Source organism: Lutra lutra, chromosome 1, assembly GCF_902655055.1.
Source record: "Lutra lutra chromosome 1, mLutLut1.2, whole genome shotgun sequence".
Taxonomy (NCBI): Eukaryota; Metazoa; Chordata; class Mammalia; order Carnivora; family Mustelidae; genus Lutra; species Lutra lutra.
The window spans coordinates 168886421-168911181 of NC_062278.1; the positions used below are offsets into that span (position 1 = coordinate 168886421).

The 24761-nt window shown below is 38.5% G+C and overlaps 1 protein-coding gene across 5 annotated transcripts in view; it reads right to left on the reverse strand.

Moving 5' to 3' along the window:
• Nucleotides 1-24761, reverse strand: part of PPARG (peroxisome proliferator activated receptor gamma) — a 131449-nt gene that overhangs the window by 17883 nt on the left and 88805 nt on the right. For all 5 annotated transcript variants that reach the window (XM_047744457.1, XM_047744477.1, XM_047744447.1 and 2 more), the window contains 2 exons: nucleotides 19618-19756; nucleotides 8918-9117 (listed from right to left, as the gene is read on the reverse strand). In XM_047744457.1, coding sequence (XP_047600413.1) covers nucleotides 8918-9117; nucleotides 19618-19756 — 339 coding nt within the window. The remainder of the gene's footprint in view (nucleotides 1-8917; nucleotides 9118-19617; nucleotides 19757-24761) is intronic.

A 24761-nucleotide genomic window follows, 5' to 3' on the forward strand; every position in this document is an offset into this window, starting at 1 on the left:
ACTTGTAAAATCATACAAAATCTGTTGTTTATCTTGGCTTTCAAGAGAATGTGTTTTTAAACTTCTTTCAATGAAAAAGAAACATTTCGGCAACTCAGGGTTGAACACACCCACTTGAACATAAAGTAATCTTGCAGTTTTAGATTAAATCTACTCAGATCTCAAATGAAACGCAGTGTGCATGTAAAATACACTTAACTATAAAAAATCAGTTTGAAAGCAGATGAGGAATATTGAGCCAAGAATATGTCTAGTTCTTTTCTTAATGTTCTGGAAGCAATCTGTTTCAGAAAGAGCCAGATGTTTAAAGCCTGTGGGTAAGCACTGCATAAAGTGGCAAAATTAAAAAAGGGTTTTGAAGTTATTTTTCAAAATATCTGTCCGTAAGGGTCAAATAATCAATAAAACACATGCATCAGTTACTCAAGTCTGCAATAGGCTGCCTTCAAAAGTAAGTTGTTAGTCATTAAGCGATCGCTTTCATTTCCTTGTATAGAACTGACCAAAGGGATGTGGTCATTGTGAAACTGATTCTCCAGGCTACTCTGATTGAAAAGGGGCAGCATTTTATACACATTGGAAACACTGAACTATAGAAGTTAAACCCCCACTCCCATTCAAGTAAGTGTCTACCCAAAAGCACTGGAATAAGAGTTAGGGTATTTGCACTCTAGCTTTGGCTCTATGGTTAAGTATGTGACTTTAGGAAAGTCATTTATCTTTCCTAGGCTCAAATTTCTCAACTGAGGGGAACAGATTACATTGGATGTTTCCATCTCTTCCCTTGAAGATTTTCTAGTTGCCTTTCTCAGAAGCTCTGTGTGTGTGTGTGTGTGTGTGTGTGTGTGTGTACATGTGGATATGCGTGAACATGAACATGCATGTACACTGAACATGAAGTCTCAGATGTACTAGAGTTTCTTCAGGCAGAGATGCTGAGAATTCCCTCCTGATGGGCAAGAGGAAGCTGTATAATGAGTGGCAGCAGTAAGCACCTTTAAGACCCACTGGTTTGGAGATTCTAACTACGAATCTCTACACAAGTCTATGATTTTCACCAACCTATAAAGTCTGGTCTACACTGAAGAAATAACACTAACGCTAAGGACCCTTAGATGTTGAGTAGACTTCCAAGCCTGCATTTTATTTCAACACCATTCACTGGAATTATTCCAGAAATTCTTACCTTTTTTAACCAAAAAATTCACTTCAATAGTATCATTTAGTCAACCCCAAAGGATGACAGATGCAGGAACCCAAGAGTAAGTCTGCTTGGTGGCTCTAACTAATTCTTCAAGTAAATTAGGAACAAATAATGCTTACTATGTTTTTGGACATTCTGCTTGCTTTCTTTTTTCTTTTTTTTTTTCTACTTCAGGATTGATATTATTAACGAGAGAGGGAAAAAAAGAGCAGCTAATCAGTCACATCAGTTAAAATGTACTGTTTCCCCAGAAGGTCAGATTCTAATCATGAGAAAGACTTGTTTTTATAGAACCTACAGAAAATGTGGTTTCTGTCCTCTAGGAGTTCTGCAGCACATTATAATTTCTATCAATGATATACTGGCTTTCTTTACTGCCATGAGAATCTGATGGTATCAATACCATACAGACCTAATAACAAAATAACATGAATATAAATCATCCCCTCTTCACATATGGAAAGACTGTACCCAGAGCTGCCCACTTGAACTCCCGGACGAGCTTCTGCTCAACCATTTGGCTTCTTGGCACAGAATGTATGCATGAAATTCTTCCACCTCCATGTAAGCAATTTATCTGGAACTATGCCCTGATAAGTCACCCTGTGACTCTTCCCCTTGACTTCCCCTGTCCCCTCATATAAAGCCCCAGGTTCCTGTTTTTGAAAACTCTGTGATAGTTGAACATAGGGCACAAAATCCTGCTAATTTTCTCTCCCAATTTAACAACAATGTGACTTTAACCCCTTGGCAATCGATGTTGGTCAGGATTTCCTGGCAGTAAACACTCAAGGACAGAGAAAAGAATCAGCAGCCCCCACCATCATGCCAAACCATTCCAGTTTTTTTTTTTTTTTTAAATCCCTTCAGCATTTTTGAAGAAGTGGTGAACCGGTAAAGAATTCTGGGTATTCACATGCAAATGAATGCCAAGTGGATTTTTTTGTTTTTCTAAGATTTTGCTGTTTTCCTTGAGTTTCTGAAGTCTGCATAGGTACTTTCAGCCTCTGTGTAAACCTCTCAAACTGCAAAAGTGATCACCAAACATGAGGTGACCGGAGATCTGCCTATCTTTGCCACCAACTCACCTATTCTTAGATTGCCAACACTTAACTCACACATTTCATGTTGGGACCTCCCACGCCCGAAACAGGGAAAAGATAGAGAGTTGCCTGATTTATAGAAAGCTGACCACTTAAAATCAAGTGGAATTTGACCTGCACAATTTATCTTGGATCATTAACTTAATATTACACTTCTGGTAAAATATTCTATAGAAAATGAATTTCACTTCCTTATTTATTTTCTACAAATCAAAAGGAAGCCTTCCATTTTCTATTAGCTTGTATGGTATCATCTGATGATCTGCCATTACATCATCCTCAAATTTGGTCTTAATGATTTTATACTTCTAGTTTGGAGCTAACGATGTATTTATCTTCAGACACTTTATCAAAGGGCGAGATAAGCATTTCTTCTTCACAGGAAAGAACGTTTACGAACATCTGGGACATTATGGGGATAGATCTAGGTTTTGTGGGGCCGGAAATGCACACGATCATTGGGCACATCTAGACAATTGTTGGGTTCAATAAAAAGCAAAACTACTCAGACCCTTCTGGCAGCATTGGAAGAGGTTTCCGCTGAGGCCAAGCCCTGACACTTAAGCTTCATTCATTTCCCAGTGAGTCTGCCTCTGGCCATTACGATACTTGTAAGTCTCCTATGCTGGACAGACCAGAAAAAGGAGAGACTGACATGAAGAAAATTGTACTTCAACATGATGTTTTTCTTGGGAAGCAAAAACAGTCTCTGTAAGAGGAAATTACATTTCTTTGGAGAGATACATCGAATGTAATTAATTTTGAGATATTTTCATTTTCAAAAATGGCTCCGCATATCAAAGCCAGGATGGGATTAAAGGTACTGTTTTATACAGATTATTAAGTTTAGTTACTGGCCTCTTGCATGCCTCTATTGTATAACACAACGATCATGAGGGAAGCTGGCTTAATAACGAAAATACAGTACAGTAATAAAAGTTGGCTTTTTTGACTGGAGAAATAGAACAATAGTGTTCCTTAGTAATCCATAACATCAGCATTTTAATATACAAGTTATGAAAGGGCTTATGCATGAATGCTTTAAGTTTACAGCTCTTTCTGAATAATAAAATAACAAGGTAAAGGAGATAAACGAGAAAGTCAACTAATAAAGCACAGATTGTCTGATGATTGCTTCAATTTGGGAGACTGGAATGAGTATAACAGACAGCTCTACCCTCTCACAGACCATCCCTTGGTAACCATGTCAGAGTTAAAACTGGCCTGGAAAAATTTTTGCCCTCTCTCAAGGAGCTCTTTTGATATCCTTAGTTTTCATGACAGATTAGAGCAAAGGCTCAAGGAAGAGAAACTGAATTCTTAGAGCCTATCTTCTTCATTTTGTTTCCTTCTTCCTTTTTTTATATTTCTGACTGGCTTTCATCCTTTAAGAGATTTGGTTCCCCTGGATTAGCTATAGTGGGTGACTGTTCATCAAAATGCATTGGTTAGGTTTCTTTAACTTCTGGTTTTGCCCATTTCTATTTTCCTCCTGTTGAGAACCATGGGATTTACAGAACCAAAGGGGTCTTCAGAAATCACCCACATCATCATTCTCTGACGAGGTACAAATACACTGAATGAAGTCAAGAGACGATGCAAAGTCAAATAACTATTTACAGCAAACCGTGAACTGCAACTAGATCTCCTGACTCATGACTAGTTCTTTTCCCTTTCTCTTGCTTTCTACATGACTTCCCCACTATTCCTTCTTTAAATAAAATGACTATCCTGGGAGAAATTTCAGCTTTTAAACCCAACCTCTTCCATGGTGGGGTCTTGGAGGCAGTGCCTCTGAGCAATTATTTCCTAGAAGGGCTAGTTAAGTGCTGGACATGACAGAGGGAAGTCTGAACAATCTCTCAAATGTAATTCTGTTTTCCTGCATGGTTTAGAGATTTAAGACAAATAAAAGCTTAATGGGAAGAATTATTCACACTCCAATGAACTAGCATATAACCACGGCTCTTAAAAAACCATCCATTGCCAGCCAAAGTATTACTCAGCTGGCAAACTAATCGTTACTTAAAAAAAAAAAAAAAAAAAAAAAAAAAAAAAAAAATCCCCATGCTTTTCTTCAATCTTTTAAATTTATTGTCTGAAAGAACACTATTGGTTCAGATTTGTTATATCTTTGGCTAATCCTGATGGTCCTGGCAATAAAGGAATTTATTTTATTCACATTAATATCTGGATTAAGGATCCCAGGAACCCCATTTCTTCATTAGCCACCCAAACAAGTCAGCACTACTAGCCTGCTCTTTATTTATATTGGGGCCCCTAAGTCTCTCTTTGATGGTTTGTCTGGTATCTTTCTTCTCAGGGAAGCAAATTCCGACTCACTCAGGTTTTTCCACAGACGAAGGGGAAAGAAACCACCTTTGTTCAGCTCTAAGTGTAGGACAGAAAAGAACAGATATCTTTCCAATAGCTCTGAGAGTTACTGGGTTTGACAGCCACTGTAAATTTTAGAATGGGAACATCTGAATGGGTACAGAATGGTTTTCACCGAAGTTTACATTTCCAAACTGGTTTTATTATTCAGTTGTTTCATATTTCACACACTATTTAGAAAACCAGTTTTACGATGGCACCAGTTTGCTCTCGTAATTATAAAAACAGTGACTCTGCATGTACCCATCAGAAGCAATGTGATGCTTTGGGACCCAAAGTCCAATATAGTACAAATAACGAGTTTTATTCCTTATTGGCAGATAGAGTGCAGCAAGGGCCTCACCATCTCTCAGATATGGCATGAAAAGTTGGCAGGCGCACCAAGAGTTTTTCTATTTATTGTTTTATGACAAACCATGGCACTGAAAATGGCTTTTGAAAACCACTCTTTGTTTATTTTTACCAACAAATATGGGATCATGTGACAATGATACACCCAGTGTGTTCATCGCATCGGGGTAATATTCAAACACTGGGAACTTCCAAAGTCCATTCGGTTCTCAAATTGCCATCATGAAACACAGCACCCTGGTTCTAGAGTCATGGTTTTCAGAGTTCAGTGGGATCTCTTAAAGAAGCTGCTGGCCGCTACAAGCCACTGAAAGTGAAAGAGACTGAGGGAGAGTCAATGCCACCACAGGGTGGCTAAAAGGCTTCCTGTTAGTAAACTTTCTTCTCGGGTTAGCTGTATCCAGCAATTCCATATTCATCTAGCCCTGAGCCTAAAACTCCCAAGCATCATTCTTTCAGGCAAGGCAATGAAAAGTAGGGGTATCATACCCTGAAGACACAATGTCAAAGTTAAAAAGACAGGAGGGAAGCAGAAGCACATATCTGCTCATTTATCTGTTTTGAAAGGTGTGAGGGGCACTGGGAAATAAGATACAGGAGATGGAAGTTTAGTTGAGAAGCAGGAAGCCCTGTTTGGTCTGGAGGCAAATGCTGGTAGAGGTTCCGAGAGGAGAGATTAGCAGGTATATCCTCAAATAAGACAGAACAGGCAATGGTTAAATGGAGCAGTAGGATAAATTTACAGAATGGCCACTTCAGCAGAGTCGTTTCCTCTTCCAAAGACTCTGGGTAACTGGCCATCCTTTATGCTGAGCAGCCTCCCCCCAGGCTTGGCCTAACCAACACGAATGACATCAATCTCAAGCAGGGTCTATAATGAGACCCACGCTGTCCTACTGCACCAGCCATGGCCACTTTTCCATATCCCCCACCCTCTCGAGAGTCCATACTTCCGCACGACCTATCCTATCAATGCAAATCTTAACTTTCATAAGTCTTGGCCAAGAGATAACATAACACCCCTGAGAGAGATGCTATCAAATAAATAACATGACCACGTCAGATAAAGAACAAATCTCTAGTCTCATTTGAAATCACATTTTGGATTTTTTTTTCCCCTCTCCCATATTCTCTCTGAACTATTTCTTTCCACTAGTGCTTAATTTGATTTTGCAAGATAAGGAGAAAAGAGAGAGCCAAACAATTCTATTTCAGGTTTTGTGTAATCAGGGAGTGGATTATTTTAATTTGGCCCAGTCTCGCTTTCCTTTCCAGATCCTAACAAGAGGCAATTCTGCCTCTATCCAGACCATTAATGATGTCCAGGTTGGTCAGCAAATATTGGGCTAGTTAGAGGCTCTCTGTTCAAAGTCCAGAATTTCAAAGGGGCATAGGCAACAGTTTTTAATTCAATTAAACAAATACATTCTGAGTAACTATTATGGGCAAAAGCACAGTCTTAGTTACTGTAGGGGAAAACATGACAAACATTTGGCCTCTGAACTTGCAAAGCCTATAATCAAGCATTTTGCAGCCCTTTCTCTTAAAATACCATAATACCTATTTATCCCATAAGGAGCCTACAATTATCTTATTTTTAACTCAAAGATTTTGAGCCAAATTGCCAATTGGCATGAGGTTTTAAAGTGATTTACAGTGGACTGGGCTCTCTGCCCTTCAGTGACACATAAGAGACTATGCAGGTCACCAGTAGTGTACATCTAAATTCTTGACTACTAGAGGAAAAAATGTTTTTTTTAATGCCTTCCTCCAATCTTTCAGGTACGACTAAATTGATAGGATTTCCAGCATGGATTGCAGGTCTGGACTGGGAGATAAAGAGAAGGTAGGAAAGCAGTTCCTGGAAACTAAATGGCCCGAGGCAAAACTGTGGAGTAAACAGTGTGACTCTTTCCCTGTCAGTGCTCCCTTCCCAGCTCTGGGCCTCCCAGCCTCTAGGTGTCTACCCAACACAGGATCTCAGCAAGCAGCGGCAATCTGCCTTCAGCTCTTAACCCCTTTTAGTCAGGCCACCAGTTTTCCTTCTCTTTCTTTCCCTTCAAATAAACAGGGTTGATTTTCTATAGTCACATCAGTGACATAGAGGTCTTTGCTTGCTTTTGTTTTGCTGCTCCCTGATTTTTCGGGGGGCATTTAACGGATACATGGACTCAACTTGTCTAGGGCCTAGAGTCTGTAGTCCTACCCCTATGGAAGATAGCTGTCCTAGACACTAAAATTTGGGAAGAACAAAAGAGCAAAAACCAGGAATTTCCTGGTTGTGACTATATCAGCATAACAGAGCAAGGTAGAAGATTCATGTTGTTCTAAAAACTGCTAAAAATAAATCATAACGTAGGTTGTTTTCCCAAGGTGAAGCTTTCCTAGTGTCTTTCTCCACACGGCTCATCGCCAGCCAGCGGGAAGATGAGCTTCTGGGAGGGCGTACCCTGCTCGGAATGCACTGAGGTAGAAGTTAGTAATCCCGCATCACAGGGTTCTTCTGCATGCTATGTGATTTCAGGGCAAAATGTTTAACCTCTTAGGACGTTAGTCTCCTCATCCTTAAAAACAGGATAATAACGGCAGCTGTCAGATGGCTGTGTGTCTTGAACATAATGAATGTGTAAGATATTTTGAAATTGTGAAGAATCAGATACACATATAATACTGTTCAGGTTTGTGACCTCTCTTGCAGTCAGAAAACTCATTGTCCTCCTTCGCATTTGGCTCTTTACACAGCAATATCCCACGGTTTTCTTTTACTATTAGCTGACACTACTCTAATGGTTTATAGCTAAAAGGAAAAAAAAAATCACATCTTGAGATTGTCTTCAAAATACATTGAAGGCTGATATTTCCCCCCAAATATAATGGAGGGGGGGACAAAGTTACACAATTGTATGCATCTCCTGGAGGTGTTCATTTGAAAATAAATAAAAGCACAAAAGGATTTTCAAGGGCTGGGATCTTGTCTTCTGAATGTGTTCTGCGCTTCTTATAACCCTAGGAACCTGCTGCAGACAGCACTGTCAAAGTAGACCCTTGCCTGTGAAAACAGGGACAGAGATGTGACACACGTCACAGTGCAAGCTGACGGCATAACTGAAACTCAAATTCAGGTGTTGTGTCTTGTTTTAATCAGATTTCATGTTACTTTCTCAGCTTCCTATTCAGAAAGACTTCTGCTTTGGAACATCTGACTTAGTAACAATTATAATTTCCGGGTTTTCTGAACTGTAATCAAGAAGCCTGCAGATATTTGAGAATCTATGGGAGGAGCAACCCATGCAGCTCAGAGCCTCACGGAAGATAAAATTCACATACGTAATCAAAACATAGAGCCTCCCGTTGCCCAGGACCCATCGGTAGAGCTATGAGGAAAGAAAGGTAGTATAATGTCTACATGTATTTTTATGCTCCACATGGAACTTCCTAAGTAACTCTAGCTGTTCTCCTGAACTGTAAAATAACGGGGCTAAATACCTTTTCCAAACCGAGGTTAGGCCACTCCCAGAGACAAGCGGGGCTGCTGGAATGGATGCAGTTGTGGCCAGTTATTCTGATGTTGAGAAAAGAGATGGGTCCTGAAGGAGGGCAGCAGGAAGGAGGGTGGGGTTTATACTTTTCTCACAGAATTTATTATGAGAACTTGAAGGACTTTTTCCCTTTTCAAAATAAGGTTTACTTATCCTATCTGAAAACATTTCCTTTCCTGTGTTTCAGTCTTCGATATCTAATAGCCAACAGCTGAACACAACCCACATGTGTGTGTAACAGGGTGAATGATCTTCTCAAAGACAAGACAACAACCACCGCCACAAACCCAGCCACCCCCAAATGAAGACAGCAGAAGAGAACTAACTGATTTGTCTGTTGTCTTTCCTGTCAAGATTGCCCTCGCCTTTGCTTTGGTCAGCGGGAAGGACTTTATGTATGAGTCATACAAATGCTTTGCCAGGGCCCGGAGATCAGCCGACTCTGGGTTCAGCTGGTCGATATCACTGGAGATCTCCGCCAACAGCTTCTCCTTCTCAGCCTGCGGCATCCGCCCGAACCTGATGGCTAGAGAGGGAGAGAAATGACAGGGATGTATCACTGAATCACTGCTGCTCTCCCCCAGTCCTAGCACCCACACAGTAAAAGCCCCTCCTCCCCTCCACCAAGCTCAAGGTCTGGTTTTTCTACTCCAGCTTCGCTCAGGTTTTTATTTCACGGCAATAGCACAGGCTATCAGTAAAAATTACACTATTCACTTTTTTAACTGAAAAATATTAATGCATGATCTTGCTGAGAAGGTGAAAGAATTTAAGAGCTCAGCAAAGAAAGAAAAGTGTATTTACTTACATATAAAATAGGTGAGGGTCAGCTCCTATTCATCCCTCAAAACCCAAGTCAAATGTTACCTTATTTGTGAGGCTTTCCTTGACTTCGTCAAGCAGAATTTATTATTGCCTGTACTCCAATAGCCCTAGGTAATTTCTTCAATGACAGCATTTTCAAACTGTACTTTTTATTTTACATGTTTATTAATCTCATTACAGAACAATATCCTGAAAGCCAGGGATAATGTCTTACTCATTTTTTCATCCCCACCACCTGACATAAAGTCAGACCCTAAAAAGATCAACACGTTTCACAAACTGAAGGGAAGAACTGTGCTGAATTCAAAGTTGTACAGACTGGCTTTGTTCTCCAAGAGTCTGTATGATCTATTTTGTCCCTGTTATAAAGAAATATGGATGGTGCTTTCTTTCATGTTATTAAACCAGAGAGTACTTTTACATTTAGTAAAAAGAAGCCATAATCATTCCCTTGACTCTCCAGGATTACCACTTAATGATGTTTGTCAAAAAGACCATTTCCTTACTTAACATTTGGCTTCCTGTGGGGTGAGGAAGTGTAAAGAAGAAGAAAACTAAAGAAAGAAAGGCAAAGTGGAACATTTACCAGAGGTTAGTAAGGCCTAGGTTGGGGGGAAAAATCATCTGTACCTTATTTGACTAAGTTGGTTTTTCTTCCCTTCTTCACCCTGTACCAATGCAATCTGCAAAATATTTTTTTTTTTTTTTAAGATTTATTCATATATTTGAGAGAGACCCTGAGCACTTGTGAGTGCGAGTGCAGAGGGGGAGGGACAGAGAGGGAGAGAGGGGAAACTAAGCCGACTCCCCACTGAGTGCAGAGCCCCATGTGGGCTTCCATTTCACCACCCTGAGATCACAATCTGAGCTGAAACCAAGAGTAGGACACTTAGCCAATTGCGCCACCCAGGCGTGCAAATTATTATTTTGAATAATACTACTTCTGGGTTGTGCTTTGGACTCTCTGTATTTTCCCATAAGGACATGTGGATATCACAGTCAATACTGCCCTCTGCACAGCTCTCCTCTTACCCTCCCTAGGTGGTAGCACAGAGGTGTGTTTTTATAACCATCTCCTTCACCACACTGTAGCTCCTTGAGGGCGGTGTTCGTCATACTCATATATATCTCTAGCACTTAGTGGTGCTCCCTCAATGGTTGCTGAATGCAGGAATGAATAAATGGATGGCTTCCTGCTATACAGTTATAATGCTAAAGGTAGCATTCTACCCTAAGACACTAAAGCACATAAACACATTTCCATCTGAATACTTGGTGAATTCCATTTTCAATTGGCTGGAGGAGAGACTGCACACACCCCCAAGTCTCAAATTCATAAATACATTTCATGTGGCCCCAAATAAGCGTTATCACTAAATAGTACAACTACTGTGTTTATGGGGGCCTCCTTAGGGACCTCCGAGTTAGAGGGGAAGAGAATCTTACCTCTTAGTTAGGATGCTTTTAAATTAAATTAGCTTATATCCATTTGATAAATATATCCTCTGCCTATGACCTCTTCAAATGGAAATCTTTAAACAATTAACATTTTTTTTGGTCAAAAATCTTGTCTCTCTACTCACTCTTACCCATTCTCTAAGGCCTAGGCAACGAATGGTTGCTCACGTTCTTATCTCAGTCCCCCACCCCTCCGACCCAGATTTGTTTAGGCCCCTCAGGATATGATCTCATTACTCATTGTATTCTCTTTTGGAGCGCTGATCCGAGTAATTGACAGTGTTTTCTTGCCTCCCTTATGTAATCTGCACGAAGGCAGGAATCTTGCTCATTACCATATCCTTAGCATTTAGTATAATGTCCAGCACATATTAAATCTTTGTGGAATATATGTCGAAATAAAACAGAAAAACAACAACAACCCGAGAACCAGATAGCAGATCCCTTTAGAAATCCTTCTCTGGAAGCTTGTCCAGTCATTTGTTTCCCTGTACTATGTTTATTCCCTGCACATCAGCAGTTCTCAGCGGAGAGGGGAGGCAGGGCATATTAGAATCACTTGATAACTTCAAAAATTATGTATCTTCCCTAGGAGATGCTGATAGGTCAGCCCTACTCCCAGTGAGGAGTATATCAAAAACTTGCAGTTTGGGACAGTTTAGAAAACCTACCTAAATGATGGGCTCCTATTGCATGCATCTATTAGCTCAGGCAGCAAACCAGGACTGTGCTCCTATATTGGTTATTCTACTAGAATCTATGAGTACCAGGTTTTCTCATTTTTGCTCCTGGTGCAACAAATGCTTGATGAATTTAAAGCATCAAGTTTAAAAACAGATAATGAGACAATATGTACCCAGGGAAGTCTGGGAAAGTGATCATAAAAGAAAGCAGCACCCAGTAAGAATTATGGCATATTGAAAGGAGAAGAAATTTTGGTGTAAAGACTGGAGACCACCAATGTTCTATACCAAAAGAGAGTGGCTAGAATCACCAACAATCTGTACAAAGTGCACAGTACCCTCTTTTCACTCAATGAGTCATTATTTGAATGTCTATTGTGTGCCCAACGTTGCTCTAGGCTCTGGTTACATTTTTTATAGGTAATAAAGTATAAATATACACTCAAGTTTACATGCCTAGGAAAGCACTTCTTTCCTAAAAGATAATCAAAAAAGTTAATTTAAAATAAACAGACAGCCAAAGAGGAGTGCGAGGTACAGACTTCTAGTTATGGAAGGAGTAAGTCACAGGGATGAAAGGTACAGCATAGGGAACATAGCTAATGGTACATGGTAACAGAGGGTCATTACACTGTGGTAAGTGTAGCGTATGTACACACAGGTAAGTGTAACATAGCATGTAACATATAGAGACACTGAATCACTATGTTGTGCACCTGAAACTAATGTAACATTGTGTGCCAACAATATTTCAATTAGAAGAATAATAAAATAAAATTTCTGTTAGGAAAAAACCCAGCCAAACATAGACACTTACTACATTTGCTAGTCTTGCTTTTCTGTAACCTACTAAAAAATGGTTCAAAATGACTTCTAAAAATCATTTTAGAATTAGGACATATTAATGTGAAAGCCTTCTGCTATAATCTAAATAAAATGTGAATTTTTATAAGTCGAAGTTCCCCTGAAAGTTTAAATCTTATGAACAAATTTTCTGTATCATTAAATGTTCATGCTGTACATTAGATTCAATGAACTATCAGTGCAACTAATTATTTGGTGATTTTAGCATTTTCAACAAAGGAATTTAAAAAATACTCCCCATTTGGTGAAACGAAATTTGCCTAACACATACAGAAATCTGAAGTTGTAGAGAAAATGCCATTTTTTATTTGTATGCATTTTTTAAGAGAGAAAATGTCTATTTTATTTTGTTGCTTTTGAGTCCCATGTAATAATACCTATCAACTGTATGTGAAATGATGAGATAAGGCACAGAAAGTGCTCAGCACAGTGCCTGGCACATAGTAATGCTTAATAAATATAGCTTTTATAACTTGTGGATGAAGTGGTCTAGGACAACCATGGTACCATGGTTCCTGTGGACTATAGACCAGGAGGATAACCATGGCACAAAGACCTAAATTCATTCCCATAGATAAAGAACAAATCCTGAAAACCTAATCTGTCTATCTCTGTAAATCTCTCTCTGTCTTTAACTTGTTTAAGGAATGGTGTACTAATTCTTGAACCTCAGTTTCCATCCATTGGGTGGAAGAATCTGAGGACCAACAGAGGAAGTATTTATTTCTCTCGTTGGATTGCTGTTTGCTTTAAGACTGAAGTTAAGAGCTTAGAAAAGAAGACGGAAGTTCTAGATTGGGGACCAGAAGTATAAAGGCTGAGTATGCCCATATGTATGCAAGAATATTTTCCCACATCTTCTACTCCTGCTTAAAAGACAGAGGAACGTGCTCCATGTGTTATTATGAGTCACAGAGGGAGAACTTCTGGCCTCTCTGGAAGGCAATGAAATTAACACTGCACTTCAACTGGTCAGGAAGTCTACTTTCTAGTTTTAGCTCAGTGAAAAACTGGCTAAAAGTGGCTTGACTTCTCTGGTCTTTAACTCCTTTATCTATAAAATGAGGGACTTGGAAAAGACCTCTAAAGCTTCCTTCTTTTAACTTTAAATTTAGCTATAAAATTCTACAAATCTCTCGATGACACACCGTACTGCAGAACACCCTACACTCCCTCTTTTTTTTTTAATCCCCATATATTTTTTTAAAAATTATTTTTATTAACATATAATGTATTATTTGCCCCAAGGGTACAGGTCTGTGAATCATCAGGTTACACATTTCACAGCGCTCACTATAGCACATACCCTCCCCAGTGTCCATAACCCAACCACCCTCTCCCCACGTCCCATGCCCCAGCACCTTTTTTTTTTTAAAGCAATATTTGTCCTGTCTTTGAGCCCCTGGATGGGGGGTGGGGGGAAAGACACATTCTGTCTGTTCTATAGATCTATCATCTGACATATAGAGCAACTTCCAGAACACTGGCATTCAGTGTCATATATGGGATAGTTAATCACCTATAGAGAATTCATGTATCTTGGTTTGAAAAAAATTGTCAGTATCAGAATCAGTATGAAGCCTTCAGGAAGAACAGGTTTGGCAGAGACTTAATTTCTGGTGAAAATATATTAGTTAACCTTTATTTAATACAGTTTTACTGAACTGAATGCAATTCACTACTAGCTTATGACGTATTCAATACTGTGTATTTAGTATGATTTACTGGACACACAAACTCCACATAAAATCTGCACATGCAGATTTAGATATCCTGTTCTTTGGATCTTGGTACAGTGCTAAGAAACAATACTTCTTAATGACAATAATGTGTTTTTTAAATACCTAATTGTAGGAGCATTTAAAGACAGAATGGTACTTAGTTAAAAGATGAATTAAATCAATTTTCAAAATTATAAACTAATAGAAAACAAAAGAATGAATTGAGTCTTACTAAAAGTACCTTTGGCTTTCAACATACAAAGGGTGACTTTGCAATCATATTAGACTTTTGACAATTGGTAAGGCTATGTCTCATGGTCAATTTTAACACGTTTATTATCCAAAAGCCTTATCATCTAAATAAGACATATAACACTATTGGTTTTAATATGACTGTTGCCAATCAGTTATGTTTTTCCACCTCTCTTTCTTGAGAAAAAAACTTGTACATTTTGAGGTTTTGCAGGATTTGGGAATCTAATAACTATGGTTTTCTAGCTCCTCTACGTAAAACAAGGAGCAGCCTTAGCACCATATTATTCAGGGGTAACATCTTCAAACTATTTGCAGAGGACATTTAAACATTTGTCTAGGTTTCTTTCCAAGGTAGAGATGGGCAAAACACCTTTGCCTCACATGACTATCTCCAGTTCCCTGAAGTCTTGCCTGGTATCATTTAATTCATTCATTGAACCCATGTTTGATGCAAGATATGAGCTAGACAGACTGGACTGGGGACACAGGATGAAAGGCTGTGTCTAGTTGGGGAGAACCTACATATATATGGATTATTTTCTCTCATGCACCCCTCTTCACTAGCTCCTTCCCTTCCACCAGAGCAGATTCTGACCCTAGTTATAACCTCCTCCTTGGGCTATCTTTCCTCTACCACTGAGGTTACTGAAAGAGGAGTCTTCCTTATCTGCCTGTGCTTGTCGCCATTTACATCCCAACCACCTACAGCGATCTTCCTATGCCTCATTTAAATTTCCAAAACTTTGTTCTTCAAAGTTCCCCATGTTCTTTCTGACAGCCAGATCTAGGGGCCTCTCTGGAGTTCTCTCCAGCATTCTCCCAGCTTTTGCTACTGTTGACCTTCTCCACCCTCTTACTTGAAATTTGTTCTCATCGCGGTTTCTGCTTTTCTGGTTCTCCTATCTTTCTGCCTATTTTCCACACCTTTTTGATGGCCCCTCTTCCTTCCCTTCCATTCTGCTGTTCCTAGTTCAATCTCCTCTCTGACTAACAAAATGTGCTAATGACTGCTGCCCTCTCTTTCCTGCGATTTGAACCCTGCGTTTTTTCTTGTTCCTGTATTTCTTTATACACGGATGCTAGTTATCCCATAAGACCCTCAAATGCAATTTTAAAAATGAACTTCTGATTTTCTCCTCTAAATTGTCTCTTCTTCCCATTTCCCTTTCTTGGTTAATTCATCCTATCACCCAACTAGACACCCTGAACAATTTCTGACAATCTCTCTTTCCCTCAAACACTTGTATTCATTGGTCATGCTCCGACATTTTTCTCAATTTCATTTCTCCTCACTCACTCTTCCCATTGTCTTAATGCATAAAATTGCATTTATCCTCTGATGAATTTCTGTATTTGTCTATACTTTTTACAGCTGTCAGTAGTTTAGTTTTTGGTAATATCGATCTGATCACTCCCTTGCTTTTTAAAGCAGAGTGTGGTTTCTCGGGAAAAGTATAAAACACACAGAAGAGGAAGAGGGGGAATTAGAAAGTCTCATGGAAGACAGCATTTCAACTGGGTCTTGAATGCCAGGTAGAACTGTGACAGGGAACCAAAAGACATAATAAATGGAGATCCAGAGGTATCCCACCATAGAGCACTGTGCAGGAATGGCAAAGTACACAGTTTACCTCAAGTGTAAGTTGAAAAGGGCAGCAGTGGGAAAGGGAGGTGGAAGCTAGCGTGTAGGCAACCACGAAAGCCTAGCCAGTCTGAGCACACAGCTGCCATGTGTGGGGACTTTTTACTTGGTGATATTTTCTGAAAATAAACATTTGGGTAGTTTTCTTTTATATTACAAAGAAGACTAAAGAAAAAAACCTAACACACTGAAGTAAACTTATTTGCCATTCATGCTTTTCTTTTTCACAAGGAAGGAGAGAACTGCCTTAAAAAATGCTGAGTACCGCAAATAGCTGTAAAACCATTTTTTTTTTCTGGATTTTTATGAAGCTCCTGAGAAATTATTTTTAAAGTTGTCAGCTTTTTAAAAAAAAATAACAGAAACCCCTCCCCCCCCCATTTATATAATAGAATGTCCTGGTCAGTAAAGTTAAGGTTTCACTAATTTTTATATTTATGAAAAGCATCATTTTCATTCAAATCTCAGTGGCATAGAGAAAATCTTTCCTTAGCCTTGACTACTTTGGATTTGTACTCTCAGGCTACATCATTATGTGACCATCAAATGTACTGCCTTAAATTGCTGAGCAATTTTTCAGAACATCCAGAAGACCCGATTCAGGCATACAAATTATATTTTTATGGCACCAAAACATACAGGTAGAAACTTTTAAATTCAGGTAGTCGACAGATGCCAGATACCTACATACTTGAGAAAATGGTGACAATGTCTATAAAATATGGTCCAGTTTGTTGAAAAGTGAAAAATTCAGGGAGGTAGCTTGTTTTAATTATGTAGAATCACAGAACTTTCAAAGTTGAAAGGATTTAGCAATCATTGTTTCAGTGACTTTTCAACAATGTTCCTCAGGGCCCTGAGGATTCCTTGAAGGTTACTTCAGAAGCCTCCTTTAAGGCTGGGCGTGGGTGGCTAATGCACAAGCTACATGCATCAAAAGGATAAAACAGAAACCAAAGAGCAGAAACAGTTTACTTTGGGAGGGTGTTCATCTCTTCTTGTGTGTACTGAAAGTACTAAGGTCCTGATTTTGGTATAACACTAGAAGGCTCTTGACAAGTTAGTTGGGTTATTACAGTGAGGTCCATTCACATAAAACATTAATAAATTAACAAAATAATTTTAAATAGTTACAACCTCCTAGAAAACTTTGTATTTGGAAATGTTTCCTTTCTCAGGATAACAGGCAAAACTACTCAAAACCTCGCTGTTGAGTTTCCCTTCTTGTGTACAGATCAAATGGATATTTTCTGTGCAGCAAACACATTCCCATAAAAACCTCTTAGAAGGGATTTTCTTAGTCACAGTTGCAATCTTGTAAATCTTGAACTTCGTAAGTCTTTGATGCCAGAACATTTAATTCCTTTTTTTTGTCTTTCCAAAAAGAACTGAACACTCCCTATCAAGACTGCTCTTCTCTCTAAATAGAATAAATTGTCATTTGAAATCAAATGATGACTGTATTATTAAGTTTATGGGCTTTTTTTTTACTTTCCTGGGAAGAGAAAATTATACCATCCATACTACATAGATTGTTGGGCTTTAAATATTATTTGCCCATAAACGATAAGCAAAAGGAGATGTATTTTACATGAATGTGTGCAAGCAACAGGAAATATATGTGAAGTGACAAATTTTTTTTTTTTGAAGTGACAGATTTTTTTTTTTTTAAGATTTTATTTATTTATTTGACAGAGAGAAATCACAAGTAGGCAGAGAGGCAGGCAGAGAGAGAGGAGGAAGCAGGCTCCCTGCTGAGCAGAAAGCCCGATGTGGGGCTTGAACCCAGGACCTGGGATCATGACCTGAGCCCATGAAGGCAGCAGCTTAACCCACTGAGCCACCCAGGCACCCCTGAAGTGACAGATTTTTAAAGAGCAAAAAATAAATACCACTAAAAGAAGACATGGGGCGCCTGGGTGGCTCAGTGGGTTAAGCCGCTGCCTTCGGCTCAGGTCATGATCTCAGGGTCCTGGGATCGAGTTCCGCATCGGGCTCTCTGCTCAGCAGGGAGCCTGCTTCCCCCTCTCTCTCTCTCTCTCTCTCTTTCTCTATCTGCCTCTCTGTCTACTTGTGATCTCTCTCTGTCAAATAAATTAAAAAAAAAAAATCTTAAAAGAAGACATGGGATGCTTTTCTAGGCAGTCTTGGTAATGATGATTTCAAAGTCAAAGATTTCTTCATAAAGATAAAACAAGTTTACTGCAACTTGATTACATCATCTAAAACATAACCCTTGACTTGAAAATGTGCCCTTATGTTTTATGGAGTCTGAAATAGAAAGGAAATTGATGGAATCAAACCAGTAAATTATTTTGCAATCAATGCTTGCAGTTGTCTACTGCTACATAGCAGATGTAATCAACTGTGAAGAAAGTCAGACCAAATCTCCCTCCTGTCCAGGATAGCTGATAGATCTCTTCATAATACATTCTTGCCTTTAGAGGAAATAACCCACATTAATTATAAAACTATAATTTTGTGAGCTATTTTTAAAGAGTTGGATATCAACCAATGAGTGATTCTCAAATATTTTGAAGATGTCCACTGAGAAAACCAAACATCTGCATGATGGAATATAACTTTAATTTTCACAGATGCTTTGGAGTCCTAACCTATGAAGACTGACTTCAAACATTATTTTTTCACCAGATCAGTTTGGACACAGGTGAAGGCAAAAGAAAGAAAAAAGCAGAATATCCAGTGAACTGAGACTTTGGATTTTATTTGATCCCTTTGGCATTTTATATTTCTTGAGCCCATAATGAGTTTTCAAAGAACTAATATTTGACAAATATAATATTATCAGGTTACTATCCAATTTGTTTTGTGACTTTGTTAACACCAATCCGAGCTAAATGGAAATCAAGAACTATTTCTTCACACAGGCCTATGTTCCATGATTTTACTGAGTTAGTTCTATAATTCATGAAAACAAGGGTCTTCTCAGGTCGTCTGCATTCTTTCTCTTAAGTTGACATGCTTTGATTTTCGATATGGGTTTGAAAAACAAAGTTTTATTATGTTTCTATGGACAGTGAAGTTTTGTGGAACCTTAAAATTCTTTCCTTTATCCACAAGTCTGCATGCTCCTTGAAGATGAGGATACTGCTGTGCCTACAATCATCTTTGCACAGTAAAGAGGCGAAAAAAGGAATATGTTCTAAATTCTGATATGCCACTTAAAGTTCCATATCCAGAAACCTGCAGAATTTTCTTACATTTAAAGTGGAAAGAAACTACTGAGACATACAAGCATAATTCTGTTTTTAATGCTATTAAAGCAACATAAAAAACTAATCACAATCATTACATTCATTTTAAAATAGTTATTTCTTCCATTTCTCATATTTTCATGTCTTCTCTCCCATCATGGCGGATGCCCAACCACAGAGAGAAGGATTCTACACTAAAAGCCTAGACTTTGACGGAAATGAGAAATGCTTTATCAGCATATACTGTTCTGTAATCTGGCATTTTGTGGGAAACTGTATACATTTTCAGCAATGGCCCTAGAGGCTCCTGCTCTGGCAGCCATAATGAGAACAGTAAAGCATTCGTGCTAAGTGTTCACTTACCATTGTGAGACATCCCCACAGCGAGGCATTTCTGAAACCGACAGTACTGACATTTATTTCTACTTTTTTTGTGGATCCGACAGTTAAGGTCACACCTATCGTAAATGAGCTTCAATCTGATTGTCCTCCGGAAGAAACCCTGCAAAAGGATATGGAGAAAAGAAGTAAATCTTAGGTCTTTATAACACATGGAAGCAGCAACATCTGGCAAAAGGCACACTGGCCTAGGTATCAGAAAAGGCAGGCTCTGTCACTGGTGACTTCAGACAAGTCACTTAACTGCCAGTTTTCTTTGCTATAAGATATAGAACCAGAAGATCACAGTGTCCTTCTTTAGCTCTGAAACAGTGACCACATCCAACTGATGTCATTCAATGTATCTTGGCTCTACATGCGGACCTCAGCATGCTCTAAGAAGTGCTCTGGATTTAATGTAATGCAAATAAAACACCATGTAATCAGTTCAGTCTCTCTGCAAATCATTCCAGCAGCATGCCCCAGCCTTTATTATTGTGCTAAGCCATTTGGCCAAGTTATAATCACTTCATTCTAAAACATGATCAGGGCCAATAAAAATCCACATGTGGATAATTTTTTAGAATTCTCTATGTTGCATAATTTCCTACAGAATTGGTTTCATTTACTTATGTAGTTGAAAGAGTGCTTCATAACTGTCATAGCCTACAAAAAAAATAATAATAGGAAAGAACAGGAGAAGTAATATGCAGATCCTCAGACAATGGACTGCCATCTCAAAACAGCAAATAGATTGATTTGGGCTAATTGAATTCTATTGTATTTGTACTTTATTGACAGACCTGAAAGAAATTTTAATTGGAAATGTTTGCTAACTCCATTTTTTTGTTGTTGTTCTCAGAGTGTTCTTATTCATTTCCACTGTGCTCATCTCCATGAAACTCAATTCTTAACTTTTTCAAACGTATCTGGCCCTGTTTGGTACAAAATCCCTGAACTGGTATTGGCCCGCCACTGACATGCATTTTCACTTTCTCCAGATTTGTGTCTTGAATTCTAGACAATTATTTCTACTGCTGACTTGACATGTCACTTGGAAATCCAACAGCTACCAAACCCAGCACGTCCAACATTGAAACTCTGGACCGTTCCCTGCGAGCTCACTTTACCAGCAGCTTTCACAGTCTCCGGTGGTACAATCACCCTCTGAATCTCTCAAGCCAAACTTTTTTTCCCAAGCCAACCTCTTTGAAGTCACTCCTAACTTTTCTCTCTCTCATGTGGAAAGCTCTTCCTCTAAATATACACCTGCCTATTCTCTTCACTGCCTTCAAGTCTTGCCAACATCTCAACTTCTCAATGAGGCTTACACACCCTATTTAATACTGTGGCCTGTCCTTGCCCCTGCCTCTTGTCTGGAGCTCCTGGTCTCTTTCACTCTACTCTAGGTTTGTATTTTTTTTTTTTTCCCTAATAGCACTTAGGACTTTCTAACACCATATAATTTACTTATTATATCTGTTTATTTTCTGTCCCTACCTCAAAGCCCAATTAAAATTGTGAGCTCCATGGGGAGCCAATGGAGATGACCCAAATGCCAACAGTAGTTTTCAATTAAAATCTGTTGACTCTTTGAAGATGTGTGTCCCTTAAGTTCCTTTCTGGGCCATCTCTGATATTTCCCTATCCTAAGCCATGACTGAGATATCACAAGGCAATTCCTTTTTTGTTACCTTATTAAATGTAATATGAATTACAAACATGTAGAAAATACATGTAATTATAAAACATAACAAGATATTATCACACATGAGCCCACTGCTGAGATTTAAAATCATGACCGGAAATTCTTGCCCTATTCAACTCCTGCCCTTCGTGTCCTCTCGACAAAGTAATCATTATTCTCAATTTTGTGTTTATTGTTTTCTTGACCTTAAAGAAAATACAGTTTTGTCACACCATATGTAAAAATTGAGTAATACATTGATCAGTTATGCTTATTGGGGGCTTTATTAAATGGTATGATGCTTCATATAGTACTTTGGGATTTTCATTCTTTTAAATTTAGTATTAGGTTTCTAAAACTAAAACTTTTCTGTGAAAAGCTAGGATTTATTCATTCTCACAATTTCGTAATATTCTATTGTATGACTATCCCACAATTTATTGATATCTTCTCATGTTGATGGATGTTAAAATTGTTGCCAATATTCTGCTATTACAAACAGTGCTTTGATAAATATTTTTGTAAATGTTTTATGATGCACATGTACAAGAGTTACCTAGGAGCGGGGTTTTTTGGATTGTGCAATAAGTGAATGTGAAATTTTACAAGATCACACCAAACTGTTTTCAGAGTGATTTTTAATCAATTTCCATTCCCTCTAACAATTGGTATTGTCAGACTTCTTAATTCTTGACAATGTAGTATGTGTCAAACAGAATCTAAGTGTGATCTTAATTTGTATTTTCCTGATTTTTCATTCCCTGGTTTCCACCAGGCTCTTCCTTAAAACTGAATTTTAGAAATTCTTTGTATACTCTAGATACTAATCTGCTGTCTGTTCCAGGTATTGCAAACATCTTCTGCTCTCTATGGTTCACTATCCTTGAAATTTATTACTTTAGTTTCTCAGTTTTTTTTTGAACCTGTAAACAGTTTCATTTCTCTCTCTCACTGCTGAAAGATTACAGAGAACTTCGTTATCTTCCATCTCGCTTCAGATCCCATGATCTTTGTGCTTCCACTGTTGCTGTGGAGAGGCTACTGTCAATTGACTTTGAAGTGTTGTTTTTTTTTTTCTTTTCTCTTTGGTTGCTTTTATACACTCTCTTAGTTTTCAGTATCCTGCAGTTTCACTGCAGTGTGCCTTGGAATGGATTTTTCATTTATTCTCTTGGGCGTGTTTTCTGCATCATGGTCTCACTTGTTTATCAGTTCGGACACGAATTAGAGAAGTGTCAGACCTTATTCTAGCCTTCAATATTTCTAAACTTCTCCTTTACATTTTCCATCTTTTTGTCATCAATTACTCAATAACATTGAATACAAAAGTAAACATTGGAACAAGAGTTAAATAAGATCCCAAAAGACACATCATTACAATGAGAAAAAAAGGAAACATTCCTCACCAAAGTTCATCAGTAAGAACAGTTCTGTACATTACTCTTCTACTGATTAGTGAAGAAGACAAACTTTTCTAATATTCAAAGACCCTATGAATCCTTCAAGAACCAAGAGGCTTCAAATCCTAGCAGATTCTGGATGGACATATTCTTAAGGCACTGTGATTCTCGATCTCAGTAATTTCTTGACGTTTACCTTCCAGTTCAGTAGTCCTTTCTTCTGCTATGTCCGGTAACTAACCCTTTCACTGAATTTTTATTTTAATAATTATATATTTCACTATTTATTTCATAAATATATAATTTAATAATTATATATTTCATATTTCACTGTTTAAGTTTCACTTCCTTAAATAAATTGATTTATTTTACAATATACCTGGTCCTTCCTGAGAGTCTATTGTTGCTTGTTCACAGCTGTGATTCTGCCCTCTTTCTTGAAACAGTTCATACACAGCTATTCTATATTCTCTATTAGGCAATCCCAATTATCTGCTCTCCTTGTATGGGATGGGGTAGGGGGTTCTAAATCTGTTTTTGTTTATTTTTTTTAAAAGATTTTTATTTATTTATTTGACAGAGAGAGATCACAAGGAGGCAGAGAGGCAGGCAGAGAGAGGAGGGGAAGCAGGCTCCCTGTTGAGCAGAGAGCCTGATGTGGGGCTCGATCCCAGGACCCTGAGATCATGACCTGAGCCGAAGGCAGAGGCTTAACCCACTGAGCCACCCAGGCTCCCTGTTTTCATTTATTTTTGATAAATGTCATTCAAGTGACTGACTTCTTTTTTTTTTTTTTAAGATTTTATTTACTTATTTGACAGACAAAGATCACAAGTAGGCAGAGAGAGAGGAGGAAGCAGGTTCCCTGTTGAGCAGAGAGCCCGATGCGAGGCTCGATTCCAGGACTCTGGGATCACGACCTGAGCCAAAGGCAGAGGCTTTAACCCACTGAGCCACCCAGGCGCCCCTCAAGTGACTGACTTCTTAATGTGCTTATTGACTGATATTTTATTTTAAACTCGTATATTGACCTTAAATTGTGGGAATCCTACAGGGTCTAAACTGGGAATTCGTGCCTCCAAAAAGAATTTGCAGATGCTTCTGTTGGAAGACAGATGTGCCACTGACTTGTGACTATTTCAAATTCCCTTAAGAAACTGGCTCCATTCAAAAGCCCTAGACTCAGCTCCCCCTCACTGATGGCTCTGGATTCTGTTGTAGGCCTCTTTCTCGGGGGAAATGCCACACCTCCATACTACGATGGGCATCTACCATGAGAAACCCTGCACCTCAGTGTGTCTGCAGCCCACAGGTCAAGACCTAGAGCTTTTGTTCGTTTGTTTGTGTTGCTATTGTTGGTTGTTTGGTAGAAGTTTTCCCTACCCTTGTGAGATCAGCAGTATCTCAAAGATTAGGTCCTACAGAGGACCTGCTGGAAGTTGAAGCCTCCTTAATTCTCAAAGTGTTCTGAGGACCTCTGAATATTAAAAAGGTATTTTTTTTTCACTTACTAATAGAAGGTTAATGTACAGAACTAGTCTAACTAATAAATATTGGTGGGAAATTTTGTTTGGATTTTTGCCATTGTGATCATATGTGTTTTATGATATTCCTTGACTGTGTTTTAAAATTTTCCCTTCTAAAAACTGATCTCCATGGTGGAAAATGCTGCTTGGCTAGCTGAGAATGGGGCAGGTCCCAGAGTAGTGTTATTTGGCATGGCTGGAAGATTTTTTGATGACAGAATTATGTTATTTAAGTTTAACCCTTATAATGCAAAGTTGTTTTTTGACTCATACAATATCTTTCAAAGTGTTTCACATTATTTTTTTTATGGTGATTCAGGGTCTTTCAATGCTAAAGGAAAATAATTCTGGATATTATTTATGTACTGTGTATGTACATAAAATCATAAACTGAATATATACACACTTCGGCACACAGCTTAGAAGTTGCTTTTACTTTTCTTTTTCAAAACACCTAGTTTATGATAGTCAACTGTATTCTTATCCTTCGATTATTTCAAGTAACCTAGTGAGGAA